This window comes from Salvelinus alpinus, chromosome 5, assembly GCF_045679555.1.
Source record: "Salvelinus alpinus chromosome 5, SLU_Salpinus.1, whole genome shotgun sequence".
Taxonomy (NCBI): domain Eukaryota; kingdom Metazoa; phylum Chordata; class Actinopteri; order Salmoniformes; family Salmonidae; genus Salvelinus; species Salvelinus alpinus.
In genome coordinates this window covers 90,695,283-90,722,640 of record NC_092090.1, presented here as the reverse complement: position 1 = coordinate 90,722,640, position 27,358 = coordinate 90,695,283, and the positions used below count along the sequence as shown (strand labels likewise).

At 43.9% G+C, this 27,358-nt stretch overlaps 1 protein-coding gene across 1 annotated transcript; it reads left to right on the top strand.

Annotated features, from left to right (window-relative positions):
- Positions 1 to 2,833: 2,833 nt before the first annotated feature.
- Positions 2,834 to 12,254, top strand: aqp3a (aquaporin 3a). Its single transcript, XM_071404098.1, has 6 exons — positions 2,834 to 3,066; positions 9,041 to 9,167; positions 9,369 to 9,506; positions 9,625 to 9,740; positions 9,847 to 10,064; positions 10,417 to 12,254. Exons 1-6 carry the CDS (start codon positions 2,959 to 2,961, stop codon positions 10,622 to 10,624), a joined length of 915 nt encoding a protein of 304 aa, XP_071260199.1. The 5' UTR covers positions 2,834 to 2,958; the 3' UTR covers positions 10,625 to 12,254.
- The last annotated feature ends 15,104 nt before the right edge of the window (positions 12,255 to 27,358 follow it).

Genomic DNA, 27,358 nt, shown 5'->3' with positions numbered 1-27,358 from the left:
GTTAGCTAGCTAGCAAATTCGATCTATATTAGTATTAACATTAAATCACTTAAAACAAGACATGGTATGAAGAACAAACGAGCCACTTAAGATTCCCCACATGGCAGTTTCTTGTCAGTCTTGTTAGCAATCTGGCCATCCAGAATCACAACAACATGCTGGCTTCTACCCCATGGAAGTGTACATTGTTTTTGTGATGTCTGCTAACCAGTCTATGGACAGACAACTGTCCGTCCAATGTTGTTAGCTATCTAATTATTGGACAGGATTTTCTGGCAGGTGAGATCAGGCAGGACCATTCTAGCCAATGAGAGGGCAGATACGCGTGTGCGCAACAGCACAAAGTTGTTTTTCTCAAAGTTCCCAGAATGCCAAGGGTATCCACTTATATCAGTACATTTGTAACAGCCTAAACATTATGAAACTTCTATTTGATCAAATAAGCCTCACGTAATTCAACAATGTCATAGACATCAATACTCAAAATGGGCTTTTCTCATGCTGACAGATTTTGGGAGGAGTAAATTATTTCGCTTGGCCTCTTCCTCTCTGGTTTTAGTGTTAAGTAATATTTGTCTTTCAAAAAGTCTGAATGACACCTGACGTGTCACAACAAGATAAACACAGACTACATAAACACAATGGAGACCATTATGTGCACCACCACCGCAATGCTTTTCTCATGAGTTAGAGGTAACTGCATATATGGAGTGTGTCTGATAGTGGACGTTGCGAAACAAGTGGGAGGATCAACACAAGTGGGTGTATCGAAACCTAACCCCACAAAGTAGAACTGCACTGTTAGTCACATGTTGTCAACATGTGGTCAACCCTCCATCTGGAGAGCTCCTGGGTATTCAGGCTGGGCTTTTCATCCAACCATGAAACATGCAAGTCTGCTTATCAAGGACCTGTTGAGCAGCTGATGTTTAGGCTACAGTGTGGTAAGACCAGGGTTGGAACAAAAGCCTGCACACCCAGTAGCTCTCCTGGAGGATGATTGCCACCCTTGATGTAAAATCTTGCACCATTACAACCAAATACTTTTAAAAAATGTATTATTTATTCAATGATTCAGAGATCAAATGGATAAAGTGAGCTACTTCAAATCAAGGTATATAACTCGACATGAATATGTAGATTTTTAAATGATTGATATTTAAGTGTGCCTCCATTAATTAAATTGATAAATTATTAAACAAATTTCCATGACTTTTCATGACCTTAAACCCTCATTTTCGATATGTCATGCACAGATTCACAGACTAGTGGCAAATAAACTTGAACAATTAAAAAAAAATGTTTTAACCTTTATTTAGCTAGGCAAGTCAGTTAAGAACAATAATCTCTGGATTAACTATCTAATGTTAGCTAAATGTAGTAATTAATAATTTGGCTACATTTCTTCAAATTGACAATTCTGTGAACGGTCTTGTGCAAGTTTTAAATTGACACAGTACCTGTTAGCAAAGGTGTCAGTTAGAGATGACGTGCAGGAGCTTGCAGGGATTTGTAGTTTTCCATGATGTCTACTTTGTTGCTAATAAGCCTTTTAGAATCTGAGAGTACATAGAGCCGAATATATTGATAAAAGTCACCTTTTCCGAGAGAGATTTACATGGTTATCAAAACATCACGCCTGGGAAAGCCTACACGAAACACAGCCCTTTAAGTGTTTCTACAATCCCCTATGAGGGAAAAAATGAATGGTTGAAAAAAACTGTCTCAGCCTCATTGCAAAATGTGTAGAATATCTTAAGATTAGCTATAAAACCACAATTTTCTTTCTGCCACCTGGCAATATGTTTAGAATTGCAGGAAATTAGCTCTTCCTCTTCTGAAGCTAAGTCTTCTGATTCTCACACTCTCTCTTCTCCTTTTAGTCCATCCTGTTTCTTTGTTCTGCCTGAAACTTCATCACCATGTACTGTTCCTGCTTTGTCTGGTCTGAATAGAGGTGCCTGTCATTATATCTCTATAACCGCTCAAAATGTATGCTTCTCACACCAAGAAGCAGTGTGACCCCCCCTGTTGAGGTACTAGAGTACATTATGTTCAACTTAACTGTGAAAGTATAGATTATACAGTATATTATAGATCAATCAGTTCATGAACAAATATGATGTACCTTGATGTTTTTCTGTTCTCTGCTATATCCAACATTGCATTTGATATTCCAACACAATAGGAAGCCCTACACAGTACATTGTGAAGTAGCAAAGCACAAAATACAGAGTACAAGTAGTCTACTTCAATTCAAAACATATATCACACTAGCATGAGTAGAGATACTCAACCTAACACTCACATACAGTAAACTATGGCCGTCCCTTTCTTCCCACAAATAACTAAAATACTTTAAACATTTTCAGTATAGTGGATTTCACGTTCTGTCAGGTAGGTCTGAGTGCACTCAACAAACTGCCAGTTTCATTACAGACACCATGCAGGGCCCTGAGGCAGGCTGACTCATGTCAAGCAAAGGGCTGTCAGACAGTTCTGAGATCTGTTGATGTATTACCAGATGATAGTATGGCAAGCTCATAAAGCATGTGTAAGGTCTATCCCTATAACTGATTTTGAGTAAATCGTACCTCTATTCAGACCAGACAAAGCAGGAACAACAGAGAAAATGGACAGGTGGAAAGGAGAAGAGAGAGAGTGTGAATCAGAAGAGGCAGAGAGAGAGAGAGTGTTTGGGAGTTACAAGGGAGGGAGGGAGGGAGGGAGGGAGGGAGAGATTGTGGGAGGGAGAGAGAAGGGAGTGTTCGAGGAGGCTGTCTTTGGCAGGAGCCACAGGAAATCTAGGTCCTATAAGAGAAGGAGGCCAGGGCCTCATCCATCACACACACTCAAGAGGCCCTACCTACCTACTGTCACCAGACACAGTACAGGAGGCCAGGGCATCAGCCATCACACACACTCAGGAGGACCTACCTTGCCGAGCAGCACTGAACCATGGGAAAACAGAAGATATGGTTGGACAAGCTGGCACGGAACTTCCAGATCCGTAACCTGCTGCTGCGCCAGGCTCTGGCAGAGTGTCTGGGTACCCTCATCCTGGTGGTAAGAGACTCTCTATCTGTCACCACCTTACTCACATTCTCATTCATAATATGTATGGTAAGGTTATCCTCACTCATTTTCCACATCTATAGTCAGGTTATCCTCACTCATTTTCCACATCTATAGTCAGGTTATCCTCACTCATTTTCCACATCTTTAGTCAGGTTATCCTCACTCATTTTCCACATCTATAGTCAGCTTATCCTCACTCATTTTCCACATTTATAGTCAGGTTATCCTCACTCATTTTCCACATCTATAGTCAGGTTATCCTCACTCATTTCCCACATATATAGTCAGGTTATTCTCAATCATTTTCCACATCTATAGTCAGGTTATCCTCACTCATTTTCCACATCTATAGTCAGGTTATCCTCACTCATTTTCCACATCTATAGTCAGGTTATCCTCACTCATTTTCCACATCTATAGTCAGGTTATCCTCACTCATTTTCCACATCTATAGTCAGGTTATCCTCACTCAAGCTTTCCTTGGAAGAGTAGACTGCATGTTTTACTTTCATGACTTTGCCACAATAAATATTAGTTTGAGCATATTCATACCTGTATCTCCTTGAAATACGACATTGCAGGTTACATTTTCTTGGCTCCTCTAGTCTGTATTAATTCTGAATGAACAATAACTTGAGTATGGACCATTGTTGTAATGCCAAGATGTGAGAGCGATGGATACTGGTGGATAAGTTCAGCATGGGTTTACAGGTTGTGCTAGCCTTTACACTTGACTTCAAAGTGACAGGGGTCGGGAATGTGAGACTCATATAGGCAGCTGTAAATCACACTACTTGAGTCTGTACAAAAATATGCTTGCTCTTGTTGGCAAGAACATGGACACATGATACTTACCCAGCATAACGATCCAGGATCCTAAGCACCCCCGACAACCTCATGCCCTTCTGCTGTCATATTTGAGTTTGGTGTGTGTGTGCACGGGCATGTTTGTATATGTGTGTTTCCGAATCATATCCATAAACACACATTCACACACACGTGTGTTTGTAAATGTGTGTTTGTAAATCTCTGTGTACTTGACACATATTGTGTCTGCCATATTTGTTCCATTCTTCATCATGGTGACATGGCACAAGACTTGTTGATATTGAACACAGAGAAATTGGTAATCTAGAATTCAACATACTGTACGATGTGTGTAAGATGTATGTCCCTGAGGAGACTAAGCAGTGCTTGACTTGGACTGAAATATGTGTCGGTACTAATTTTTTGGTGCCGTTACTGTTTATATTCCGATGCAGGAACTCCACAATACTGTTGAGCTAATATTTTATAGGAGGTGCAGGATTTCAAGCAGTAGAACATTTGAGAGCTTCAATTTAGCACAAAACTATGATATTGTAACAATTTGTTTTTAAAAAGAATATTAGGGATGATTGCTTCTTGCTTGCACTTTTGACCGCTGTTGATTGTTTCCCTCTTAGAGGGGTCTTTTCCTAGAAGGACTCATCCCTCCACATCACTCAGCTTTAATAAAACTGACATATTAAATCTTCCCTCAGTCATTCACATAAAGGAACCCAGACCCTTGGCCATTGGCCATGTTAAATAAAGAAACAAGACAAATTAAACAACCCCTGCTATTTGTATTGTTATCTGGCTCTAGCAGTCAATGGCCACTGAGCACCTAGCGGACAGTTTAGCGAGTTTACAACCTGCGGGTCTCTAGGCAGTTAACTTTCACTATTTGGCTCAGAGAGTTGATGGAGTGATCATTCAGTCTTACTCACGGTTGCAGGCTCGTTCTCACACGTTTTAAACAAAGTTTTTCTTCAATGCTTAATGTTAATGAATGTTGTGGGAGGAAGTATTGGGAGTGACAGCGACAACACAATGGGTGAAACGTGAACACGCCAAATGCTCTCCAGGACACAGGTAGACGTCATCTGTCTTCAAGTTGTGCTAATGACTAAGTAATGTAATGAGTGAACAGGTAGGCGTTCTAATGACTGATACTCAGGTAGGGAGTAGGAACGAAGGGCAGGGCAGGGTTGTTTATCTCTGTGTGTAGGTGTGCTTTCAGTGTATGTGTGTTTTTCAATGTGTGTGTGTGTGTGTGTGTTTTTCAGTGTGTGTTTTTCAGTGTGTGTGTATGTGTGGTTTTCAGTGTGTGTGTGCGTGTGCGCATTAGATTTGGCATGCGCACAGCTTCACCCCTATACATGGAGAACAGATCTCTGCATTCTTTACAATTGTATACCTGACTCCAGTTTACACTGAAGGAATAGGAAAAGAGTGAAACTAAACTGAAGTCGTCAATTAGAAGCCTCTGAATGAATGTGGTGTCTCTGGAGTGAAGGGGACCACTTCCATTTCCAGGTGGTCAGTGGGGAGCCAACAGGCACTCTTTGTCTCTGAAGGTCAGCGGGTGACAGTGACTCTATCAGCAGACAGGTCTTTCCTGAGCTCTTACAGGATCACCTGTGTGTGACAGGTGGTTGGACTTACAGAACACGTCCTTCAGGCCCCAGCAGTGGTGTGCATGTGCACCACCCAGGAAACAATACAGTCCTTACATAAACCCAGGAATTAGGGGGAAAAACAGCAATAATTGTTCTCCTTATATTTCAGCTCCATTTGTGAAACAGTCTGTGTGCTCTGCTTTGCTTAAATCCAAGTGGCGGGAGACTACATACTGCCACACAAAACCACGGCTGACCACCCCCAAATCACTATCTTCAAACAAAGTTCATAGGAGTGCATAACCGTGGGAAGTCGTTTTGGGAAGAAATGTGCTGAGGACGACTATATTGGCCCTCTAATACAGGACTAGTAAAGGCTCAGTGTTTTGGTCCTCTATGTCAGTCTTCTAATACATGACTAGTAAAGGCCCAGTGTTACGGTCCTCTATGTCAGTCCTCTAATACAGGACTTGTAAAGGCCCAGTGTTACGGTCCTCTATGTCAGTCCTCTAATACAGGACTAGTAAAGGCCCAGTATTACGGTCCTCTATGTCAGTCCTCTAATACAGGACTAGTAAAGGCCCAGTGTTATGGTCCTCTATGTCAGTCCTCTAATACAGGACTTGTAAAAGCCCAGTGTTACGGTCCTCTGTCAGTCCTCTAATACAGGACTAGTAAAGGCTCAGTGTTACGGTCCTCTATGTCAGTCCTCTAATACAGGACTAGTAAAGGCTCAGTGTTATGGTCCTCTATGTCAGCCCTCTAATACAGGACTAGTAAAGGCTCAGTGTTACGGTCCTCTGTCAGTCCTCTAATACAGGACTAGTAAAGGCCCAGTGTTATGGTCCTCTATGTCAGTCCTCTAATACAGGACTAGTAAAGGCTCAGTGTTATGGTCCTCTATGTCAGTCCTCTAATACAGGACTAGTAAAGGCTCAGTGTTATGGTCCTCTATGTCAGCCCTCTAATACAGGACTAGTAAAGGCTCAGTGTTACGGTCCTCTGTCAGTCCTCTAATACAGGACTAGTAAAGGCCCAGTGTTATGGTCCTCTATGTCAGCCCTCTAATACAGGACTAGTAAAGGCCCAGTGTTACGGTACTCTGTCAGTCCTCTAATACAGGACTAGTAAAGGCCCAGTGTGTCCTCTATGTCAGTCCTCTAATACAGGACTAGTAATGGCCCAGTGCACCACATTTGTGATTTAAAACAATTAAATAAAACATTTGTAACTTGAATCTGATAATTATCTGTACAAAACAGTTAATCTGATAATACAAGTGGAATATAAAAATACTTGCTTGATATATGTTTTCCAGTTTCTTGAAATACTTTGCAAATGCAAATTTCTATGTGAAACTGAAATGGTCAATTCATAATTTTTCCATTTTAGCAGACGCTCTTATCCATAGCAACATACAGCAGTGACCGCATGCATTTTCATACGGGGAATCAAACCCACAACCCTAGCATTGCAAGCACCATGTTCTACCAACTGAGCCACATCATCACATCATCACAAACCACTTCATGTCTCAATGTACTCAATTACTGTATTGTACATTGTTTTTCTTCATGGTGATGGAAAGTCTACAGGTACAAACCTAGATGACCAGCCAATGTACAATACTTTAATGTAAATTTACATTAAGTGGTTTGTAAGGATGGTAAATTAATGCTGCACAAAAAGTGGTTGTTTTCCATGTTATTTTATCAAGAAAAACATTTCATTTGATGCAGATGTTTTGTGTCTTTGTCCATGACTTTGCACTTTTGGATGTAATTGTTTAGGACAGGGTTTTGTTCTTTCTGGATTCCATTAGAATGACAATCGCAGAGAAAGGGACAGGGCAACAACTCTCACAATTCTAACTATTGAATCCTGCTAGATATACTGTTCCTACCTTTTTTGGCAAGGCAGTGATGCTGATTTGTTTTTTGCCTGCGCTACAGAGGTCTATATAAGTCCCCTAATACCAGTAAAGGCCCAGTGCACTCCTTTTGTAAAATAATATTGTAAAAAAATATATATATTTTTTTATTACTATATTTTTTGGGGGGGATTTTTCAGGTTTTGCTGCAGCACCCTCAGCACCCCTACTTCCTGTGGCTATGGTAGGAGTGGCTCTATGATGGAAAGAGTATGGTGACTTCTTCACACTTCACCTGTCCTTTTGTCCAATAAACATTTTTCATGTATAGTGATGTTTGAAAAGACTGACGGGATCTAAAGCTATCTGAGGTTTCCTGTCTATGTGACTCTACCGCCCTACCTCCCTCCCTACCTCCCTCCCTACCTCCCTCCCTCCAGTGCTGTTGGCTAAAAGGGATACCTGGGTGACCAGGTCTATCACTAAACATAATGTTGCTGTATGAGGACACAGCATAAACTGCCTGACATTCTGGTGAGTGATTGCGTAATGTAGTCAAGTAATGTCATGGCGTAATGCTGTCATGACTTGCTGTCGCTATCACCAACAAGCCATTTAGACAGCTGTGATTCAGATGATTCATTCTGTTAGATGATGTCTTTTAAATCATTGCTCACTGTGTCATGAAACTTCAAACGATTCCAAGAATAACCTTTCGGTGTAATTTGATCTGGCTAATTCAGTCGACTCTTTGGCACCATACTGACATGTTATCAGATGCCTCTGACATTTGACTACATGTCTAAAGATGGTACCCCTGAAGTATTTTTCCACCGAGTTGGAAGCATGAGGCCCTCTGGTCTCATCAGGAGTTTAGACTGGGCTCAGTGATGTTGAACCTCTGCTAGACGCCAAGACCTTTATCGAGAGCTATGGTTCCTCGCAACTAACCTCAACGTATGTGCCATGTGGTCTGAGTGGAATGCATTCACTCCAGGGGGCCTTGCGACTGGATCCCATTTCAATCTTTAAGGTGTCCAGTTTCACTTACAGTGATTGCACACCCCTTCTGACCTGTGCTGACCTTCAGGGATGACAAATCTAGGATATCCGTTTGTACACTGAACAAAAATATAAATGCTACATTTTTACTGAGGTACAGTTCACAGAAGGAAATCAGTCAATTTAAATAAATTCACTAGTCCCTAATCTATGGATTTCACATGACTGGGCAGGGACACAGCCATGGATTGGCCTGGAAGGTGATAGACCCACCCATTTGGGAGCTAGACCCACCCAGTGGGGAGCCATGCCCAGCCAATCAGAATGAGTTTTTCCCCACAAAAGGACTTTATTACTGACTGAAATTATCTTTTTGTCCATAGGATCCTTTATTTCAGAAAAAAAATGGGAACAACACTTTACATGTTGAGTGTATATTTTTGTTCAGTATATATCATTTATACTTACAAAGCCTTTTGATGCACAAAGCTTGAGTGACTATTGCAGTGTGTTAACATTGCAAGGTGTATGTTTGGCTGTGCTCTGGAATTACACACCTAGTGCTCCTCATATGCACTCATTACAGTCCTCTTTTTGCAGACGATGTTGGCGCTCAATTTTTGTTGGGACTCATGTTATACTTTTCGTCTCTCCCCTCTCTTGACAGATGTTTGGTTGTGGTGCGGTGGCTCAGCTGGTGCTTAGTGGAGGATCACATGGCATGTTCCTCACCGTGAACTTTGCTTTCGGCTTCGCTGCCACCCTAGGGATCCTGGTCTGTGGCCAAGTATCAGGTACGCACATCATATGATTAGGTGTAGAGGTTCTCCTTGAACAGATTTGTTCCCATGAGTTATTCTAAGGCTCAACCTATAATAGTCATGTGTTCTTCTACCTGATAAATGACTGTGTTGCAGTGTTGGAAAGGTACTTCCTTTTGGAGAGAAGCTGTACTGCTTTAATGTTAAAAATCTCTCAACGTGTGTTATTCCCAGGAGGCCATCTAAACCCGGCGGTGACCTTCGCCCTCTGCCTGCTTGGGAGAGAACGCTGGAGAAAGTTCCCAGTGTTCTTTGCCTTCCAGACACTGGGCGCTTTCCTGGGCTCCGGGATCATCTTTGGTCTGTACTTTGGTGAGTCCTCGGACATGTCCAGGGATGGAACTGATGCATCCATTGGACGAATCAGTGTAACACCTTGTTACAGTTGATGTTATCTCATGATGTTTGTCTGTGTGTAATCTCCTCTCAGACGCTCTGTGGGGCTTTGCTGGAAAGCTCATTGTTACCGGGCCCAACGCCACCGCTGGCATCTTCGCCACCTACCCTGGGGAACATCTCAACCTGCTCAATGGCTTCTTTGACCAGGTTAGCATCTTCCTTCTGCATACAACCCCCAAACTGATTAGGTCAAGGAACAGAACTACTAGTATATTGGGAATTCTCCATGTTAATGGAAGTGTCTCTGTCTCAGGTGATTGGCACGGCAGCGTTGGTCGTGTGTATCCTGGCAATCGTAGACCCCTACAACAACCCCATCCCCCAGGGCCTGGAGGCCTTCACGGTGGGCTTCGTGGTGCTGGTCATTGGCCTGTCCATGGGCTTCAACTCCGGCTACGCCGTCAATCCTGCCAGGGACCTGGGGCCTCGTCTCTTCACCTCCCTGGCAGGCTGGGGCACCGAGGTCTTCACGTGAGTCCTCCCACAATCCTGTACACCTTTCTACATTATTCTAGTTGCCTCCTCATCTCTCTGCTTGTCTTCACACCTCTTCTTATGTATCCTAGCACTATACGTCTACCCCTCTGTTGAATGTCCTGGTTCGGGCTTTGTGCGTTATTGATATGCAGATGAGACAAAATGGGAGCTGTTAATGATAGATCAAACAGATAAAAGAGGATGCCAAGATTAAGAATATATCTTTCTCCTCTCTCTTGTGTACTCAATGTCTTTGCTACTCTCTCTCTCTCTCTCTCTCTCTCTCTCTCTCTCTCTCTCTCTCTCTCTCTCTCTCTCTTTCTCTCTCTCTCTCTCTCTCTCACAGTGCCGGTAAGTGCTGGTTCCTGGTGCCCATCTTTGCCCCGTTTATAGGCTCCACCTTCGGGGTGATAGTCTACCAGCTGATGGTGGGCTACCATCAAGAGGGAGAGGCTCGCGACAAGAAGAGGAGGGAGGACGAGGAGAAAGAGGAAGTCAGAGTCAGACTCACTAATATCACCAAAAAGGATGCCCTAAAGGAAGAGATGGTATGAGTCTCTTAACCTACCACTCTCCAGCAGCCTTCACTCCCCACGACTACCATCACCACCACCACTACTACTAACACTACTACTACCACCACCACCACCATCACCACCACTACTACTACCACCATCACCACCACCATCACTACTACTACCACCACCACCACTACTACTACCACCACCACCACCACTACTACTACCACCATCACCACCACCACTACTACTACCACCATCACCACTACTACTACCACCATCACCACCACTACTACTACCACCATCACCACCACCACTACTACTACCACCATCACCACTACTACTACCACCATCACCACCACTACTACCACCATCACCACCACCACTACCAACCCCACCACTACAAGCATCCTGTACCCCTAAAGCGAGTCCCAGTGGGGGGTACGGTCTCCTGGAGGGCCGGTGGGTCCCTCATCATCCTTGACTCTGACAGCTGTGTGTCTGTAAGGAGACAAATACAGCACACACGCACAATGGACCGCAGTCTTTTCCATAGCATTAGCATCGCTACAGTATATTTAGCTTTAGGCTTCCTTTGTCTTACATTGCAGCTTAATCGTGTCCTTAAGTAAAAAGGGTGAATGTCATGACTCAAACAGAATTATATTAATTCTAAACGTTTAGAAGCAATGGAAGTTTATATCCTAATATCTTTAGGGCTACTGTTTGAAATGTTTTCTATGTTTTATACTGATTGTATGTGTCTCAGAGGAGGCTGCTGGGAGGACTTATAGGAGGATGGGCTCATTGTAATGGCTGGAATGGAATTAATGGAACGATATCCAACACATCAAACATATGAAAACTACATGTAGTTGACTCCCTTCCAGTAATACCATTCCAGCCATTACAATGATCCCGTTCGTCTATAGCTCCTCCCACCAGCCTCCTCTGATGTGCCACGACCAGAGTACTGGAATTTCTAAAATGTCAATGTCAACATTCCTCTCACAAGGAAATGCCTGCTTTTTCTTGTTACGGAAATTGAACGAATACCTTCAAACAGTGAACGTAGGTTGAATTTAACCAGATGTTTTCCTGGTCAGTGGAAAGAGAACACCTGTCTATGGGATAAGTAGTGTGATAACGACTTTTGATTAATGCTTGTTATGTCATTACATGTAATACAGACTGTATACTGTCTATCTGTTGGCAAGGTAACAAGACTACAACCAGAAAACAATCCACTCTGTATATCTTATTGTTCAGAGAGTTAACAACTAGCTAGCTATGAAGTGTTCAAGCAGTATACTTTGATTGTTTCATGTCAACACAGCCTTCTGACCTCTCATTGGAGTGATGAAAACCACTGTTCTCCTTTCCTTCATCAGCCAAACCTCTTGGGTTTCTCACCATATGAAAACATTTGAGATTCATTGATTTGATTCATTGAGTTCATTGGGTTTGATTGCCAACACTTTTTGCTTGTAATTATTTGCAGTATTTAAACCTGTCAATAACACCACTGCCATATGTGCCTTGTGTCAGTAACACGTTGCTAGGGTTCTAATGCCTGTGCCCTAAGGCCTTTGGTATATTGTTAGTTGGGTCAGGAATATTTTTTTGTACTATCATTATAATAAAGTTATGTTATGGTTTAAATATGGTTCATGATATGAGGTTTCATGTTTTGTCCTGTTCTCTTCTCCTTCTCCACACACGCACGCACACACACACACTCATGCACACCCACCCTTGTACTTGTACCTTAAAAAAATGGCCACACCCTCCCCCCTCATTCAATTAACTCAACAACAAAAATTAATAACCACAAATAACTATAACTGTAGCGATACTGTGTTTATAAATGTGTATATCAACTTTGCCCCAGCATGGTTTTGTGGTTTTGAGTCCATGCCAAGCAGGGCTAAGGGCCAGAAGGTTGTGGGTTCGCAGACCACCATGGACGAGCTCACTCTCCCTGCCTGTTTCAAGACACTACGTAATAATTTGCATATACCCTGACCATTTCCCTCCCCCATACCCCAATTTGTGCCACCCATGAGTGAGAAACGTAGGCTCCCGAAACAGACAAATAATCAATTCTCACATGGACTGTCATGGCTAATGACCACAGACGAGAGGATGGCTGTTCTAGGGTGGAAGTTTGTCATTAGCTTAGCTGAAACTTTGAAATTGATGATTCAAGAGGAACAACAAAACCCTCCCAGAGTCTTAGCAAGCAGCACCCTCGCCGCCCTTTTAAAATATTAAGGTATTTTTTCCTGAGTTTTAATCATCAAATCATTAATCATTAAAACATCAAATCCAATCACATTTTTTTTAATCACATTTTATTGGTTACATACACACATTTAGCAGATGTTATTGCGGGTGTAGTGAAATGCTTGTGTTCCTAGCTCCAACAGTGCAGTAGTATCTAACAATTCGCGCTATTATTGTTTCATCACTTTTATCCATTTTTAAAATGTTTTTTTTTTACTGTTTTTTTTATCCATAACATTTTAAGTGGATCTAACAAGTGTCATGCCTTTTAACACATTATCATGTTATTATTGTGTTATTACATGTCATAACTTTTAACCACTTTTAAACAGCTGCTTTTACTCCCACTGGTATTTTATCTGTATCCCCTTATGGAGGAGCACAGAGGCAGCCAGCTTTAAAGAACACTCTACACTGAAAATGCAAACACAAAAAAAGATGCTAAAACCTAAAAGGGTTCTTTGGCTGTCCTCATAGGAGAACCCTTTGAAGTACCCTTTTTGGTTCCAAGTAGAACCCTTTTAATTCCAGGTAGAACCATTTTGGTTTCCATGTAGAACCCTTTCCATAGAGAGGGTTCTACCTGGAACCATAAAGGCTTCTACCAATAAACAAAAAGGGTTCTCCTATGAGGACAGCCGAAGAACCCTTTCGGAACTCTTTTTTTCTAAGAGTGTATGTACCTGGAGTGAACTTTTAATACATGCATACCGACCCAGAGTGGATTCTCAATCATATTCATTTAAAACATGCATACCTACCTGCAGTGACTTATTATAAAAATATATACATATATATATATATATATATATATATATATATATATATATATATATATATATATATATATATTAAAAAATGCATACTTAGTCAGAATAGCCTTAAACAGGAAAACCTACACCAATACTTACCCGAATACTGACCTGAGATCCGAACCGCAGTGTACCCGCTGTGTTGCTGCTCTGGAGAAGACCTGTGTGTAATCCTGTTGAACAGTTTAAACACAAACACAACCAAGACCAACAACATCCACAACCACTCAACCAACTACTCACAATCACAGAGCACCACACCCTCCCAGCATCCTGAAGAGCATCTCCTATTTATTTATCTTATTTATTTTTTGGTATTTTACCCTCTTTTTGTCCCCATTTTCAGTCTTGTCTCATCACTGCAACTCCCCAACGGGCTCGGGAGGCGATAGTTGAGTCATGTGTCCTCCGAAACATGACCCGCCAAACGGCGCTTCTTAACACCCGCCTGCTTAATCCGGACGCCAGCCGGACCAATGTGTCGGAGGAAACACCGTTCACCTGACGACTGAGGTCAGCCTGCAGGCGCCCGGCCCGCCACAAGGAATCGCTAGAGCGCGTTGAGCCAAATAAAGCACCCCCGGCCAAACCCTCCACTAACCCGGACGACGCTGGGCCAATTGTGCACCTCGGTATGGGACTCACAGCCAGATGTGATACAGCCCACAATTGAACCCGGATCTATAGGGATGCCTCTAGCATTGCCTTAGACCGCAGAAGTGCCTTAGACCGCAGCAGTGCCTTAGACCGCAGCAGTGCCTTAGACCGCAGCAGTGCCTTAGACCGCAGCAGTGCCTTAGACTGCTGCACTGCCTTAGACCGCAGCAGTGCCTTAGACCGCTGCAGTGCCTTAGACCGCTGCAGTGCCTTAGACCGCAGTAGTGCCTTAGACCGCAGCAGTGCCTTAGACCGCAGAAGTGCCTTAGACCGCAGTAGTGCCTTAGACCGCAGTAGTGCCTTAGACCGCAGCAGTGCCTTAGACCGCAGCAGTGCCTTAGACCGCAGCAGTGCCTTAGACCGCAGCAGTGCCTTAGACCGCAGCAGTACCTTAGACCGCTGCAGTGCCTTAGACCGCAGCAGTGCCTTAGACCGCTGCAGTGCCTTAGACCGCAGCAGTGCCTTAGACCGCAGCAGTGCCTTAGAACGCTGCGTCACTCGGGAGGCCATATTTTCTATTTCTAATAAAGATATTAAATCCCTCCCCCAACCCAAACCGTTACCCTAAACCGGGTCTGTATCCTATTCCTAACCCTACCCCCTAAACCTTACCCTAAACCGGGTCTGTATCCTATTCCTAACCCTACCCCCTAAACCTTACCCTAAACCGGGTCTGTATCCTATTCCTAACCCTACCCCCTAAACCTTACCCTAAACCGGGTCTGTATCCTATTCCTAACCCTACCCCCTAAACCTTACCCTAAACCGGGTCTGTATCCTATTCCTAACCCTACCCCCTAAACCTTACCCTAAACCGGGTCTGTATCCTATTCCTAACCCTACCCCCTAAACCTTACCCTAAACCGGGTCTGTATCCTATTCCTAACCCTACCCCCTAAACCTTACCCTAAACCGGGTCTGTATCCTATTCCTAACCCTACCCCCTAAACCTTACCCTAAACCGGGTCTGTATCCTATTCCTAACCCTACCCCCTAAACCTTACCCTAAACCGGGTCTGTATCCTATTCCTAACCCTACCCCCTAAACCTTACCCTAAACCGGGTCTGTATCCTATTCCTAACCCTACCCCCTAAACCTTACCCTAAACCGGGTCTGTATCCTATTCCTAACCCTACCCCCTAAACCTTACCCTAAACCGGGTCTGTATCCTATTCCTAACCCTACCCCCTAAACCTTACCCTAAACCGGGTCTGTATCCTATTCCTAACCCTACCCCCTAAACCTTACCCTAAACCGGGTCTGTATCCTATTCCTAACCCTACCCCCTAAACCTTACCCTAAACCGGGTCTGTATCCTATTCCTAACCCTACCCCCTAAACCTTACCCTAAACCGGGTCTGTATCCTATTCCTAACCCTACCCCCTAAACCTTACCCTAAACCGGGTCTGTATCCTATTCCTAACCCTACCCCCTAAACCTTACCCTAAACCGGGTCTGTATCCTATTCCTAACCCTACCCCCTAAACCTTACCCTAAACCGGGTCTGTATCCTATTCCTAACCCTACCCCCTAAACCTTACCCTAAACCGGGTCTGTATCCTATTCCTAACCCTACCCCCTAAACCTTACCCTAAACCGGGTCTGTATCCTATTCCTAACCCTACCCCCTAAACCGTTACCCTAAACCGGGTCTGTATCCTATTCCTAACCCTACCCCCTAAACCGTTACCCTAAACCGGGTCTGTATCCTATTCCTAACCCTACCCCCTAAACCTTACCCTAAACCGGGTCTGTATCCTATTCCTAACCCTACCCCCTAAACCTTACCCTAAACCGGGTCTGTATCCTATTCCTAACCCTACCCCCTAAACCTTACCCTAAACCGGGTCTGTATCCTATTCCTAACCCTACCCCCTAAACCTTACCCTAAACCGGGTCTGTATCCTATTCCTAACCCTACCCCCTAAACCTTACCCTAAACCGGGTCTGTATCCTATTCCTAACCCTACCCCCTAAACCTTACCCTAAACCGGGTCTGTATCCTATTCCTAACCCTACCCCCTAAACCTTACCCTAAACCGGGTCTGTATCCTATTCCTAACCCTACCCCCTAAACCTTACCCTAAACCGGGTCTGTATCCTATTCCTAACCCTACCCCCTAAACCTTACCCTAAACCGGGTCTGTATCCTATTCCTAACCCTACCCCCTAAACCTTACCCTAAACCGGGTCTGTATCCTATTCCTAACCCTACCCCCTAAACCTTACCCTAAACCGGGTCTGTATCCTATTCCTAACCCTACCCCCTAAACCTTACCCTAAACCGGGTCTGTATCCTATTCCTAACCCTACCCCCTAAACCTTACCCTAAACCGGGTCTGTATCCTATTCCTAACCCTACCCCCTAAACCTTACCCTAAACCGGGTCTGTATCCTATTCCTAACCCTACCCCCTAAACCTTACCCTAAACCGGGTCTGTATCCTATTCCTAACCCTACCCCCTAAACCTTACCCTAAACCGGGTCTGTATCCTATTCCTAACCCTACCCCCTAAACCGTTACCCTAAACCGGGTCTGTATCCTATTCCTAACCCTACCCCCTAAACCGTTACCCTAAACCGGGTCTGTATCCTATTCCTAACCCTACCCCCTAAACCTTACCCTAAACCGGGTCTGTATCCTATTCCTAACCCTACCCCCTAAACCTTACCCTAAACCGGGTCTGTATCCTATTCCTAACCCTACCCCCTAAACCTTACCCTAAACCGGGTCTGTATCCTATTCCTAACCCTACCCCCTAAACCTTACCCTAAACCGGGTCTGTATCCTATTCCTAACCCTACCCCCTAAACCTTACCCTAAACCGGGTCTGTATCCTATTCCTAACCCTACCCCCTAAACCTTACCCTAAACCGGGTCTGTATCCTATTCCTAACCCTACCCCCTAAACCTTACCCTAAACCGGGTCTGTATCCTATTCCTAACCCTACCCCCTAAACCTTACCCTAAACCGGGTCTGTATCCTATTCCTAACCCTACCCCCTAAACCTTACCCTAAACCGGGTCTGTATCCTATTCCTAACCCTACCCCCTAAACCTTACCCTAAACCGGGTCTGTATCCTATTCCTAACCCTACCCCCTAAACCTTACCCTAAACCGGGTCTGTATCCTATTCCTAACCCTACCCCCTAAACCTTACCCTAAACCGGGTCTGTATCCTATTCCTAACCCTACCCCCTAAACCTTACCCTAAACCGGGTCTGTATCCTATTCCTAACCCTACCCCCTAAACCTTACCCTAAACCGGGTCTGTATCCTATTCCTAACCCTACCCCCTAAACCTTACCCTAAACCGGGTCTGTATCCTATTCCTAACCCTACCCCCTAAACCTTACCCTAAACCGGGTCTGTATCCTATTCCTAACCCTACCCCCTAAACCTTACCCTAAACCGGGTCTGTATCCTATTCCTAACCCTACCCCCTAAACCTTACCCTAAACCGGGTCTGTATCCTATTCCTAACCCTACCCCCTAAACCTTACCCTAAACCGGGTCTGTATCCTATTCCTAACCCTACCCCCTAAACCTTACCCTAAACCGGGTCTGTATCCTATTCCTAACCCTACCCCCTAAACCTTACCCTAAACCGGGTCTGTATCCTATTCCTAACCCTACCCCCTAAACCTTACCCTAAACCGGGTCTGTATCCTATTCCTAACCCTACCCCCTAAACCTTACCCTAAACCGGGTCTGTATCCTATTCCTAACCCTACCCCCTAAACCTTACCCTAAACCGGGTCTGTATCCTATTCCTAACCCTACCCCCTAAACCTTACCCTAAACCGGGTCTGTATCCTATTCCTAACCCTACCCCCTAAACCTTACCCTAAACCGGGTCTGTATCCTATTCCTAACCCTACCCCCTAAACCTTACCCTAAACCGGGTCTGTATCCTATTCCTAACCCTACCCCCTAAACCTTACCCTAAACCGGGTCTGTATCCTATTCCTAACCCTACCCCCTAAACCTTACCCTAAACCGGGTCTGTATCCTATTCCTAACCCTACCCCCTAAACCTTACCCTAAACCGGGTCTGTATCCTATTCCTAACCCTACCCCCTAAACCTTACCCTAAACCGGGTCTGTATCCTATTCCTAACCCTACCCCCTAAACCTTACCCTAAACCGGGTCTGTATCCTATTCCTAACCCTACCCCCTAAACCTTACCCTAAACCGGGTCTGTATCCTATTCCTAACCCTACCCCCTAAACCTTACCCTAAACCGGGTCTGTATCCCCTACCGAACCCCTCCCTCCTCTTTTACATGTTTTCTTCTTTATTTTTCTTCTTTACATTTATCCAATAAAGTTTGATTAAAATCAAGTTGCAGAAGACAGAAAGAGAACTCCAACGAAAAAACACTACATTAATTACTATACTAATTACTTATGCCTAACCCTAACCTTAAATGAAGACAAAAAAACAAAAAAAGAATAATAATATTCTTCCAATTTTAACTTTGTGGCTGTAGAATCTGACTTTGTGGGTATAGAGGTTAGTGGAAACCACTCACCAGGGTATCAATGTTTTCAGTTGCAATTTAGCGTTTACCCCATTATAATGACTTCATGGTATTGATAAAATAAAGCCTAGTTTGTTCTAAAGTAACTTTAATACACTGAAAATGTACTTGTTTACTCCTATGAGAGGGGTAGCTAAACGTTCATGTTTGATATGCTAATGTTACTAGCCAGCATAGCTATCTACCTGTATTATTGTCTTGCAAGCTCAATGTGTGTAGGAACAAGAAAATAAACCTCTTACTTGTTTGCACAGGCTTGTGAATTGTTGCATTATTCAAGAGTGTAGCTAGCTAATATATTTGAGAGTAAAAGTTGCTTGCATTGTTGATTCGTTTGCAAGCTTACTGGCTACTGTGATAGTGATTTTTACGGTACATTTGGAGCTGCAGATCAAGAATGTCACTTTGCCAGCCACAACGAAAAGTAAGACAAGGATATAATGTCACTTTGCCAGCCACAACGAAAAGTAAGACAAGGATATAATGTCACTTTGCCAGCCACAACGAAAAGTAAGACAGGATATAATGTCACTTTGCCAGCCACAACGAAAAGTAAGACAAGGATATAATGTCACTTTGCCAGCCACAACGAAAAGTAAGACGAGGATATAATGTCACTTTGCCAGCCACAACGAAAAGTAAGACAAGGATATAATGTCACTTTGCCAGCCACAACGAAAAGTAAGACAAGGATATAATGTCAATTGAAAAGTTTATGTACACATTATGTAAATTGAAATCTTGCTGCGCTGCATTTCCTTAAATAATGTTAATCAATGAGAATAGCCTCTTCGATTGGTAGACTATATTGATCTGTGATATACTTAGCGTGCGGAAAAGCATAGTTCATAAGGGAAGTACTAAAACACCTTGATAGAGGAGGCGCATGCAAGCAGATGAGGAACTGTGTCTAGGATGCAAGACATTACACTATATATACAAAAGTATGTGGACACCCATTCAAATGAGTGGATTCAGCTACTTCAGACACATCTGTTGCTGAAAGTTGTATAAAATAGAGCACACAGATCAGCCGCAAATTTGTAGGCCACACAATCTCACAGAACGGAACTGCCGAGTGCTGAAGCGCGTAGCGCATAAAAATCCTCTGTCCTTGGTTGCAACACTCAATACTGTGTTCCAAACTGCCTCTGGACGCAACGTCAGCACAATAATTGTTCAACGGGAGCTTCAGCAATGCGAAGCGTCGGCTGGAGTGGTGTAAAGACTCTGGATAGGTCTGACAGACAAATCTGGGTCTGGAAGATGCCAAACTGTAAAGTTTGGTGGAGGAGGAATAATGGTCTGGGGCTGTTTTTCACGGTATGCCCCTTAGTTCCGGTGTAGGGAAATCTTAACGCTACAGCATACAATGGTATTCTAGATGACTTTGTGCTTTTAACTTTTGGGGAAGGCCCGTTCCTGTTTCAGCATGACAATAAACCTGTGGACAAAGCGAGGTCCATACAGAATTGGTTTGTTGAGATCGGTGTGGAAAAACTTGACTAGCCTTCACAGAGCCCTGACCTCAACCCCATCGAACACCATTGGGATGAATTGGAACCCCGACTGCGAGCCAGGCCTAATCGCCCAACATCACTGCCCGACCTCACTAATGCTCTTGTGGCTGAACTGAAGCAAGCAATGTTCCAACATCTAGTAGAAAGCGAAAAGCCTTCACAGAAGAGTGGAGACTGTTAAAGAAGCAAAGGGGGGACCAACTCCATATTAATGCCCATGATTTTGGAATGAGATGTTCAACGAGCTGTCCACATACATTTGGTCATGTAGTGAAGGCCAGCATCTAGAAGACCAGCATCCCGGAGTCGCCTCTTCACGGTTGACGTTGAGACTGGTGTTTTGCGGGTACTAAACTCGCGTCTTGTGACGGCCGGCCGCCCAACAACCTGCCCGCTTGACCCTATCCCCTCCTCTCTTCTCCAGACCATTTCCGGAGACCTTCTCCCTTACCTCACCTCGCTCATCAACTCATCCTTGACCGCTGGCTACGTCCCTTCCGTCTTCAAGAGAGCGAGAGTTGCACCCCTTCTGAAAAAACCTACACTCGATCTCTCCGATGTCAACAACTACAGACCAGTATCCCTTCTTTCTTTTCTCTCCAAAACTCTTGAACGTGCCGTCCTTGGCCAGCTCTCCTGCTATCTCTCTCAGAATGACCTTCTTGATCCAAATCAGTCAGGTTTCAAGACTAGTCATTCAACTGAGACTGCTCTTCTCTGTGTCACGGAGGCGCTCCGCACTGCTAAAGCTAACTCTCTCTCCTCTGCTCTCATCCTTCTAGACCTATCGGCTGCCTTTGATACTGTGAACCATCAGATCCTCCTCTCCACCCTCTCCGAGCTGGGCATCTCCGGCGCGGCCCACGCTTGGATTGCGTCCTACCTGACAGGTCGCTCCTACCAGGTGGCGTGGCGAGAATCTGTCTCCGCACCACGTGCTCTCACCACTGGTGTCCCCCAGGGCTCTGTTCTAGGTCCTCTCCTATTCTCGCTATACACCAAGTCACTTGGCTCTGTCATATCCTCACATGGTCTCTCCTATCATTGCTATGCAGACGACACACAATTAATCTTCTCCTTTCCCCCCTCTGATAACCAGGTGGCGAATCGCATCTCTGCATGTCTGGCAGACATATCAGTGTGGATGACGGATCACCACCTCAAGCTGAACCTCGGCAAGACGGAGCTGCTCTTCCTCCCGGGGAAGGACTGCCCGTTCCATGATCTCGCCATCACGGTTGACAACTCCATTGTGTCCTCCTCCCAGAGTGCTAAGAACCTTGGCATGATCCTGGACAACACCCCGTCGTTCTCAACTCACATCAAGGCGGTGACCCGTTCCTGTAGGTTCATGCTCTACAACATTCGCAGAGTACGACCCTGCCTCACACAGGAAGCAGCGCAGGTCCTAATCCAGGCACTTGTCATCTCCCGTCTGGACTACTGCAACTCGCTGTTGGCTGGGCTCCCTGCCTGTGCTATTAAACCCCTACAACTCATCCAGAACGCCGCAGCCCGTCTGGTGTTCAACCTTCCCAAGTTCTCTCACGTCACCCCGCTCCTCCGCTCTTTCCACTGGCTTCCAGTTGAAGCTCGCATCCGCTACAAGACCATGGTGCTTGCCTACGGAGCTGTGAGGGGAACGGCACCTCCGTACCTTCAGGCTCTGATCAGGCACTACACCCAAACAAGGGCACTGCGTTCATCCACCTCTGGCCTGCTCGCCTCCCTACCTCTGAGGAAGTACAGTTCCCGCTCAGCCCAGTCAAAACTGTTCGCTGCTCTGGTACCCCAATGGTGGAACAAACTCCCTCACGACGCCAGGTCAGCGGAGTCAATCACCACCTTCCGGAGACACCTGAAACCCCACCTCTTTAAGGAATACCTAGGATAGGATATAGTAATCCTTCTAACCCCCCCCTCCCCCTTAAAAGAGTTAGATGCACTATTGTAAAGTGGCTGTTCCACTGGATATCATAAGGTGAATGCACCAATTTGTAAGTCGCTCTGGATAAGAGCGTCTGCTAAATGACTTAAATGTAAATGTTAAATGTAAACTCAGCAAAAAAATAAACGTCCCTTTTTCAGGACCCTGTCTTTCAAAGATAATTCATAAAAATCAAAAAGAATTCACAGATCTTCATTGTAAAGGGTTTTAACACAGTTTTCCATGCTTGTTCAATGAACCATAAACAATTAATGAACATGCACCTGTGGAACAGTTGTTAAGACACTAACAGTTTACACACAGTAGGCAATTAAGGTCACAGTTATGAAAACTTAGGACACTAAAGAGGCCTTTCTACTGACTCTGAAAAACACCAAAAGAAAGATACCCAGGGTCCCTGCTCTTCTGCCTGAACATGCCTTAGGCATGCTGCAAGGAAGCATGAGGACTGCAGATGTGGCCAGGGCAATAAATTGCAATGTCCGTACTGTGAGACGCCTAAGACAGCGCTACAGGGAGACAGAATGGACAGCTGATTGTTCTCGCAGTGGCAGACCACGTGTAACAACACCTGCACAGGATCGGTACATCCGAACATCACACCTGCGGGACAGGTACATAATGGCAACAACAACTGCCCGTGTTACACCAGGAACGCACAATCCCTCCATCAGTGCTCAGACTGTCCGCAATAGGCTGAGAGAGGCTGGAATGAGGGCTTGTAGGCCTGTTGTAAGGCAGGTCCTCACCAGACATCACCGGCAACAACGTTGCCTGGGTACAAACCCAACTTCGCTGGACCAGACAGGACTGGCAAAAAGTGCTCTTCACTGACGAGTCTCGGTTTTGTCTCACCAGGGGTGATGGTCGGATTCACGTTTATCGTCGAAGGAATGAGCGTTACACCGAGGCCTGTACTCTGGAGCAGGATCGATTTGGAGGTGGAAGGTCCGTCATGGTCTGGGGGCGATGTGTCACAGCATCATCGGACTGAGCTTGTTGTCACTGCAGGCAATCTCAACGCTGTGCGTTACAGGGAAGACATCCTCCTCCCTCATGCGGTACCCTTCCTGCAGGCTCATCCTAACATGACCCTCCAGCATGACAATGCCACCAGCCATATTGCTTGTTCTGTGAGTGATTTCCTGCAAGACAGGAATGTCAGTGTTCTTCCATGGCCAGCGAAGAGCCCGGATCTTGATCCCATTGAGCACGTCTGGGACCTGTTGGATCGGAGGGTGAGGGCTAGGGCCATTCCCCCCAGAAATGTCCGGTAACTTGCAGGTGCCACGGCGGAAGAGTGGGGTAACATCTCACAGCAAGAACTGGCAAATCTGGTGCAGTCCATAATGAAGAGATGCACTGCAGTGCTTAATGCAGCTGGTGGCCACACCAGATACTGACTGTTACTTTAGATTTGGACCCTCCCTTTGTTCAGGGACACATTATTCAATTTCTGTTAGTCACATGTCTGTTGTACTTGTTAATTTTATGTCTGAGTTGTTGAATCTTGTTATGTCCATATAAATATTTACTCATGTTAAGTTTGCTGAAAATGTACGCAGTTGACAGTGAGAGGACTTTTCTTTTTTTAAATTATTTAATGACGCTGCCAGTTGAGGACTTGTGAGGCGTCTGTTTCTCAAACTAGACACTAATGTACTTGTCCTCTTGCTCAGTTGTGCACCGGGGCCTCCCACTCCTCTTTCTATTCTGGTTAGAGCCAGTTTGCTCTGTTCGGTGAAGGGAGTAGTACACAGTGTTGTACGAGATCTTCAGGTTCTCGCATGGAATAGTCTTAATTTCTCAGAACATGAATAGACTGACGAGTTTCAGAAGAAAGTTCTTTGTTTCTGACCATTTTGAGCCTGTAATCGAACCCACAAATGCTGATGGTCCAGATACTCAACTAGTCTAGTAACTAGTTTTATTGCTTCTTTAATCAGAACAACAGTTTTCAGCTGTGCTAACATAATTGCAAAAGGGTTTTCTAAAGATCAATTAGCCCTTTGAAATGATAAACTTGGATTAGCTAACACAATGTGCCATTGGAACACAGGAGTGATGGTTGCTGATAACGGGCCTCTGTTCGCCTATATAGATATTCTATAAAAAATTGTCAGTTTCCAGTTACAAAAGTTATTTACAACATTAACAATGTCTACACTGTATTTCTGATCAATTTGAGGTTATTTTAATGGACAAAAGAATGTGCTTTTCTTTCAAAAACAAGGACATTTCTAAGTGACCCCAAACTTTTGAACGGTAGTGTACTTAAAGGCCAAACCACATTTTTAAAATGATGTTATAAGCCCTTGACTTACCTTCTACGTCTCACTGAGGTCAATGGTACATCAAGATACCCACAGGGTTGGATCGTAAATGTACATTTTATGGATGAAATAGTGTAGTTGAGGGTCATATATTAACTCTTTGTAAATCTAACAGTTCTACTGCACATCTCAATTACGTTTGTCATACTGGTCTATAACGCACACATGAAAGGTCTATTCATGAGTTCTATGCAGTCAAAGTAAAGTCTAATGTATTTTCCCTTTCATAAAGCATTAATAGCTAAGCACTTCATGGTAATTAACTGCAGTTTGCCACTCTGAGCTATAACACTAGCAGGAAGTCTAGTGGTTAAGAGTGTTGGGCCAGTAACTGAAAGGTTGCTGGTTTGAATCCCTGAACCGACTAGTTGAAAAATCTGTTGATGTGCCCTTGAGCAAGGCACGTATCTCTAACTGCTCTGGATAAGAGCGTCTGCTAAATGATTAAAATGTATGCAGTTCTGTCATTTCTATTTACCCATCTATGGACATGCCTCACTTATCAGAAAAAATATGGACACAACATGGAATGTTAAAGGAAATATTAACATTTGATTTACATGTTCTAGATGTGACACAGAAAACAATTGCTGAGGACATCACTGAAGAATAATACTATTGACATTTTTTAGTTGACTGTCTTCAACAGATTTAACAAAGATTCATATTCAAAGCATTCAAATTCAATTCCCCATTTCCGACACATAACAAAAACTAATTAAAGCAGAGAGGACGTGGCGAAACGAGAGGTTTTACTCCGCCCCAAAATTTGTCTGCATTAGATAAGCACTTTTTTGAATGGAGTTCTATGAGAGAGTGTCAATTTAAATATGGCTTATTTGATTTAATAGAAGTTTCGTAATGTTTAGGCTGTTACAAATGTACTGATGTAAGTGGATGCACGTTTTGACCATGACAGATTACGATCCAGGGTAACTCCAAGCAGTTTAGTCACCTCAACTTGCTCAATTTCCACATTATTTATTACAATATTTAGTTGAGGTTTAGGGTTTAGTGAATGATTTGTCCCAAATACAATGCTTTTAATTCTAGAAATATTTAGGACTAATGCATTCCTTGCCACCCACTCTGACACTAACTGGGGATGGTTTGGCTGGCAGGGATGTCCTTGTTTGATCGCGCACTAGCTTCTCCTGTGGCATGCCAGGTGCAGTGCACGCTGACCCCGTCGCTAGGTGTATGGTGTTTCCTCTGACACATTGGTGCGGCAGGCTTCCGGGTTAAGTGGGCATTGTGTCAAAAAGCAGTGCGGATTGGTTGGGTTGTGTTTCGGAGGACGCACGGCTCTCGACCTTCGCCTCTCCCGAGACAAGACTGTAACTACCAACTGGATACCACGAAATTGGGGAGAAAAAGGGGTAGAAAATGTATAAAAATAATAATAATAAAGATTGAAAAAAGTCATGGGCCTAGACAGCTGCCTTGAGGAATTCCTAATTCTACCTGGATTATGTTGGAGAGGCTTCCATTAAAGAACACCCTCAGTGTTCTGTTAGACAGGTAACTCTTTATCCACAATATACTGTAGCAGGCCGTGTAAAGCCATAACACATAAGTTTTGCCAGCAGCAGACTATGATCGATAATGTCAAAGGCCGCACTGAAATCTAACAAAACAGCTCCCACAATATGTTTTATCATCAGTCATTTGTGTAAGTGCTGTGCTTATTGAATGTCCTTCTCTATAAGTATGCTGAAAGTTTGTTGTCAATTTGTTTACTGTAAAATAGCATTGTATCTGGTCAAACACAATTTTTCCCAAAAGTTTGCTCATCAATCCATGGAGATTTAACAGTTATTACAGTCATTTTCTAACTGGGTGCATGCTTATTAGCAAATGGAATAAGTAATTTCATAAATGTGTCAAGTGCAGTGTCTGTTTGCTCCTCATTACACATCACAACCAACAGATATTCTTTACATCAACAACATAGGAATCACTACAAAACGTATTGTATGACCTCTTATACACTATATTAGGCCCAACCTTTGGAACTTTGGCTTTCCTAGATATGGCTATTGCATTGTGATCACCACATCTGATGGATTTGGATATTATTTTCAAGCAAATTTCTGTAGCATTAGTAAAGATGTGATCAATACATGTTGATGATTTCATTCCTGTGCTGTTTGTAACTACCCTGGTAGTTTGACTGATAACTTGAACCAGGTTGCAGGCACTGATTACAGTTTGAAGCTTTTTCTTGAGTGGGCAGCTTGATGAAAGCCAGTCAATATTTAAATCAGCCATAAAATATACCTCTCCGTTGATATCACATACGTTATCAAGCATTTCACACATATTATCAAATCAAATCAAATCAAATTTTATTAGTCACATACACATGGTTAGACAAAGCCTTATATCCAGATACTGACTGTTAGCACTTGGTGATCTATAGCAGCTTCCCACCAGAATGGGCTTTAGGTGAGGCAGATGAACCTGTAGTCATATTACTTCAACAGTATTTGACATGAGATCCTCTCTAATCTTGACAGGAATGTGCTTCTGAATATAAACAGCAACACCTCCACCATTGGCATTTCTATATTTTCTATAAATGTTATGACTTTGTATTGCTACCACTGTATCATCAAAGGTATTATCTAAGTGAGTTTCAGAGATAGTCAGAATATGAATGTCAT